The 5,694-nt window shown below is 58.5% G+C and overlaps 1 protein-coding gene and 1 non-coding gene across 2 annotated transcripts; one reads left to right on the top strand and one right to left on the bottom strand.

Annotated features, from left to right (window-relative positions):
* Positions 1–2,862: 2,862 nt before the first annotated feature.
* SYCN (syncollin) lies at positions 2,863–4,029 on the bottom strand. Its single transcript, XM_026721445.2, has one exon. The coding sequence runs from the start codon at positions 3,745–3,747 to the stop codon at positions 3,340–3,342; it is 408 nt and encodes a 135-aa protein (XP_026577230.1). The 5' UTR covers positions 3,748–4,029; the 3' UTR covers positions 2,863–3,339.
* Positions 4,030–5,281: 1,252 nt separating this feature from the next.
* On the top strand, positions 5,282–5,422 carry LOC113450335 (U4 spliceosomal RNA). Its single transcript, XR_003375934.1, has one exon. It is a non-coding gene; the product is annotated as a U4 spliceosomal RNA (small nuclear RNA).
* The last annotated feature ends 272 nt before the right edge of the window (positions 5,423–5,694 follow it).

Raw genomic sequence — 5,694 nt, 5'->3', positions numbered from 1 at the left:
CCCAAGAAGCAGAGTAAGTGGGAAAGGCCGGCCTGGGGGGCCTCCTGAGCTCCCTCCCTGCCTGCCTGCCTCCCTGGCCTGAGCCAGCCCTCTTCCGGTCCACCTTCCCCAGGAGCCCAGGGCTGGGGCCTTGCTGGGCATGGGGGCCGCCGAGGAGCACCAGGGCTGGGGGCTGCTCTGTTTGCAGCCTGCCTCCCCAATTCTCCCCTTGTGCCCATGTGGGCTCAAAGTGGCAACCCTGACCTGGGCCCGGTTTCCACTTGCTGAACCTGCCTAAGGATCCCTGGGACGTTCTCCGCCATCTCAGGCTCCACCAGAGCCTCTGTCCCTGCCGTGCCAGGGTCCAGCTGCAGGGAGAGAATTCTGCCCACCTGGGAGGTTTCATTGTCCACCGTGTCATCCCGCCAACCCCAGGGGGATGAACCCCTTGGAAATCTGCCTTGAGCAGAAGCCCCAAAAGGAGCCCGGCAACGGGGCAAGGTGGATGCTGGCAGCTCATCCCACTCCAGCCCCGGCCAGGAGGGCGAGGCCGGCCAAGCAACACTGGAGCTGACTGAGCAGCCCCCTCCATACACCGGACAAAGCAGGACTGCTGGGGAAGGGGGTTGCATGGCGCCCAGCTGCCAGTCTACCTGGCTGGGCTGTTGTAGTGGGGGGGAGGGGGTGCCCCTTGAGCAGACAGGTACTAAAAAAGCCTGAGGAATAATACACCTGGGCTTTTAACCAAAGACGTTTCAGGTATAAAGTCTGGAGGGAATAATCCGATGACGAAAGGGAGCTGCATCGCCTCACCTGGCACCTGCTGGATGTCCTGCAGCTCCAAATGCCTCCCCACAGATGAATTGAAGGATAAATTGCCCCCCAACCATCCTGAAGCTGTTGCTCAGGCTCGGGCCCTCAGGAAACGGCCCCTGCTGACCCACCTCTGCCCTTTGAGGCCCAAGGGATGGGATATCCTGGGATGGCAACTTTTAAGATTTGTGGACTGGCTGGAGAATTCTAAGAGTTGAAGTTCACAAGTCTTTATAAAGTGGCCAAGTCTGAGGAGCCCTGGTCAAGTTCTTCAGCCAAAATGGAATTGTAATAAATGCATTGATTTGGGGAACCTATTCCCGCCCGTGTGACCTTGCCTTCCCTGAACCTTTGGGGCAGTCTGCATTCTTCCTGGATCTGGTCCGGCCCTTTTTGTGTTCAACAGACCCTCCGTGTGGGTTTCCTGCACAAAGCCCCGTTTATTCAGCGTCTCTGGGCCAGCCACGGATCAGAGCCACCGTCCAGGGCAGGGACTTTATCCTGGCTTCCCGCAAGTTCCTGCCGGGGCTGAATTCATTTTCCCCAAGCGCTTTGACGTTGCCTCTCGTTGGGCCTGCTGGCTTTGAGGTGGAGGAGGAACACGGTAATTTTCCTAATTAATTGGCAATCATAATCCTTACGTGTTTGCAAAAGTCATTCTACGTCTCTTAGGCCTCCTGTCACTACTAATTAGCGTGGCGCTTTCTCCCGATTTCCTCTGGGACGAGGAGAAAATGGCGCTGCTCTAATCCCCCTTTTCTTTGAGAGCGAAGGCCCCTGGCGGTTTTCTGCGCAAAAGGAACGCCAGTTGAATGCAGAGGGGCTCCCACCCTTCCTGCTATTGTGTGCAGCCGGCCAGTCTAGCCAGGGGGTCATTGGGAGAGACCCTCTGATACGGGGTTCTCCAACCGTGGCAGCTTTAAGCCCGGAGGACTTCAGCTCCCAGGATTCCTCAGCCAGTCCTCCAGGCTTAAAGTTGCCACGGTTGGAGACCCCTCCTCTGATTTTCCAGCCTGGCAGCCGAGCCAGGCCGCTTGGAAAGCTGCTGGAGCTTCAATTGCCGGCATATAATATCACCAATGTGTTGATCATGTTACCTTGTAGGATAAAGAAACAGTAAAGAACGGAACCCAGAGAACACCTCAGTCGGGTTAGTCCAACAGGGGGGGCCTTTTGTCTGGCCTACCTCGCAAGGCTGATAGCACAGCTCTAGGTGGGTGGTTGCTAGACTGGGGGAGGGGTCTTTGGAGGGAAACCTAAGAGGTGGATCACCTTACCCCCCCCCCAAAGATCAATCTTCATGCTGCTTAAAAGTGGAGGCAAAAGAATTTGGTTTGCATTGTGATCCCATTTAAAAGGCCCCATATCCTGTCCGAAGATCCAGGCAGAACGAGGGCTGGGTTCCATGGGCCCCATTCAGGCAGACCCAGTTCACAAGACCCCCGAGACCCTCCCTCTCCACACACAGCTCTTCGCACTACCTGCACCCCCATTAGCTGCTCCGTGAGATCCGACGCAGCTGCGGGGCTGTGGATTCAGCCTGGGGCAGCCAGCAGGCTCACCCCCTAAAGCCAGGACTCGGCTGGTGTGGTTCCTACAGCAGGTGGCAGGGAAACAGCAGCCGATGTGTGAACTCACCCTATAGGCAGCCATGGTGTCCCACAGACCCGGTTTTGAGCAAATGGGTTGAGAATTGCAGTCTGGACCCTCCCCCCAAATTTATGGCTTTTTACTATGCAAAGGGGGGTGGGGGGTGTTTCAGTGCTCATGACGACGGCAGCTGCATGCCAGAGCAAGGGATATATTTGGTCCCTCTGGCTGTGATTACAGAGCAAAGAGAAGCGGAGGAATCCTACCCACCCTCCGGTTTCTACAGCTTTTTCTCTGCCCCCCCCAAACGTTTGGAGAAAGGGGCCACTGAACCCCGTTCCTTGGTGGGCACACCTGCAATCTTACCCATGGCAGCCCAAAGCCCTGTCCAGCAAACGGGGGGCTCCCAGGAAGGAGACGGAAACCCCCTCAACATCTGCTGACCTTGAACTGCAAAAAACAGCCGACACGTTTTTAAGAGTCTCCTTGCTTTGCTTTTAATGAGGTTTTGGAGGCGCCACCATAAAGGCTGAGCCCGGGCGGGAGGACCATCTGCTGCGGCTGCTGCTCCAAGAGGGTCTTGGGAAGAGGGAGGGGAACGAAGATCGGAAGGCATCCGCTGGAACAAATCTTTCACGCAAGGTGGCAGTCCTGGCGGTGCTCAAAGGGGAGGCCGAGAAGCCCCGGGGCCGGTGAAAGGCCCCCTTCGCCACAGGAGAAAAACGGCCCTTGCCGGCCCTGGTTTTCTTCCCAATTCCCAGAAGGAAGTGCCCGTTCTTCTCCTGCCTCTCATTGGGCTGCCAAGGTCTTCAGCGGAGCTGCTGCGGGCAGGAAATTTGGGGACGTGGCATCCACATACTTTGGACCTTCAGTTGGGGGGGGGAATCCGGGGGGGGTCACCTGAGCGAGGACAGGCAGGATAGGGGCAGCTCCCTTCTTGGCTCGCGCCGAGGCGACTCATCTGCACTTGCAGTAGTAAGCGGAGATGGCGTTGTCCCAGTTGCTGAAGATGGCCCTCTTGAACTCCTGCAGGCGTGGGTAGGCCCCGGCCTTGAACACCCGCGTGCTGCCCGCCTTGCCCTTCCGGTACCAGACGGTCAGCTCACAGCGCTGGGCCACCACCAGCGAGGAGACCTTGTTGTTGAACGCCGTGGGCATGTAGGGCTGGTCTTCGCCCTCCAGGACCATCAGGAGGCTCCCGGCGCAGCAGAGGTCGTAGTAGGGGCTGTTGTCCGTGTACATCTGGGCACACACCTTGGTGCCGTTGGGGTGCGGGTTCTGGAGCTCGGTGGGGGCCGGGCACTGGGCCTGGCCAGTGGCAAAGAGCAGCGGGAGGAGGAGGAGGGTGCTGAGCAAAGCCTTCATCTTGGCCAGAGTGTCCAGTCCTTCAGCCAGAGGGCGGCTTTATAGTGCTGTGCCCCTCTGGGCACTGCAGCCCCAAGGTCAGCCCACGGAACATGGGCCCAGCTCCAAGGTCGCAGCAGGGAAGAGGCCAGCCGGGTGCCCAGCTTCAAAGGCAGCCTTGGTGGCTCAGGGAGATATGCCAGGTGCCAAGGCCTACCTCATGCCAACTTGGCACGTTTGCCTTGCAGCCTCCCACGGGCCCTTCTGAGAGGCCAAACTGAGACCTACGGGTGCAGGTACCCTGGTGGGAGGCCCACATGTCCCAGCTGGACCCTTCCTCCCTTTGTCATCCGGATTGCATGAATGGCCACTGCTGCCCTCTGGCTGCCAAGCTGGCATGAGGGAAGAGCTGGGATCTCTTCCAGGGGCCAACCTTATCTTCCCACCTGGGAATGTTCCTCTCACCTGCTGACTCTCCCAGGGCCCAGCCGTGGCTTTCCCACGGCAGGCAGGGGGCCCCCACCACCTTCACCCCCCCATCCCATCCCATCTTGAAACTCAGGGCCGGGTGCTTCTATTTGCCACCCCGATTCTCTGGGGCTGCTTCTGCAACTCGGCAAGCTCCCCTCCACCTACTGTGGGTTCCAGAGAAGTGGGGCGGGGGGGTGGGCTTGCATGGCTAAGTCTGCAGGCTCAGCACCCCACCCGGGGGCCGGTCCCTTTGCTCCGAATCTCCCCACAGGCGCCCGTGGGAAGGGTCACTTTGGGAAGGCAGGCTCCTCGCTTTGCGTTCCCCTCAAGCCCCCTTCCCTCCCCACGCGTCTTTCTGGCGAGAGGCTTGGCTCGCAATCTGACTTGGGGTACATCCCGCGAGGGGCCGGGCTGGGTCTCCACGAGTGGGGAGCGGTGAAGGGAGCCGGATCTGCTGGGGGGTTTGGGGCAGGGCTATGGCCAGGGATGATGGGCGGTGTAGTCCGAAGCAGCGCGCCAGAAGGGAAGCCACCCGGGTGGGAGCCACCTTCGTGGTGCAAAGTCCTGAAGGTCGGGAGCCACGCGTGGCTGGGGGAGGAAAGCGACGCTTCTTCGCCACTGAGAGCAAAAAAAAAGACAGAAAAAAAGCAGAAATCAACCCAGCCAAACCCGCCCCCCCCCAATTAACCGAATCCTCGGCACGGTCAGGGACTGGGAGGCGGGGCCGGGCTCCCACTTCGCCCCGCCTCTCTTCATCGCGATTGGCTTACGGTCGCTTTCCGCCGAACTTTCAACGGCGTTTGCTCCGCCTTCTTTTTTTTTGCGTCATGTTTTCGTCCCAGCCTCCCGCCGCACCTTTCCTAATATGTATGCGGGGACCAGAATCCTTTGCGGCCACAGATTCGGGATAAAATATAGGAGACAAGCGGGCAATTCCTCCCAAAATCGTCTCGGAAGAAGACGCGCATCTAAAACGCCGTCGAGATGCTTCTCTTGGTTCCTCAAGCGGTTGCCTGGGCAGGCTCACTCTCACCTGAGAAAGCTTCCAGCAGGAGGGCGGCTGTTGCCGGCAGAATCACTCTTTAGCTTTGCGCAGTGGCAGTATCGTAGCCAATGAGGTTTATCCGAGGCGCGATTATTGCTAATTGAAAACTTTTCCCAATACCCCGCCTTGACGACTTGAAATATAGTCGGCAATGGCAATTTTTGACGGTCTCTACGGAGACTGAACTTTCTCGGTTGCTAAAAGTAGGAAAAAGTGGTGCTTGAGGCCTGCGGGTAGCATTGTGCTCCTCTGCTATCTCTCTGGTCTTTGCGGGTCCTCGTATCCGTGTACCGCCCGCTCTCACGAGAGTTTGGAAACGCGGCGCCTACTTGAAACAAGCGGGACTTGTGAATCCCTGCGCTGGAATGCCGAACCCGGGTTTCGTCCTTTCGCGTGGGAAATGCTTCATAGCTTTTTCAGCTCCCGGAATTGGTCTGCTGCTTTTAGCCGCC

Source organism: Pseudonaja textilis, chromosome 10, assembly GCF_049901715.1.
Source record: "Pseudonaja textilis isolate UNSWEBS1 chromosome 10, rPseTex1.2, whole genome shotgun sequence".
NCBI classification, from domain to species: domain Eukaryota; kingdom Metazoa; phylum Chordata; class Lepidosauria; order Squamata; family Elapidae; genus Pseudonaja; species Pseudonaja textilis.
The sequence above is the reverse complement of the archived record's forward strand: the minus strand, read 5'-3'. Positions and strand labels throughout refer to the sequence as shown.

Coding starts and splice junctions, on each gene's coding strand:
- SYCN (XM_026721445.2), bottom strand. CDS start 3,747: ATGAAGGCTTTGCTCAGCACCCTCCTCCTCCTCCCGCTGCTCTTTGCC.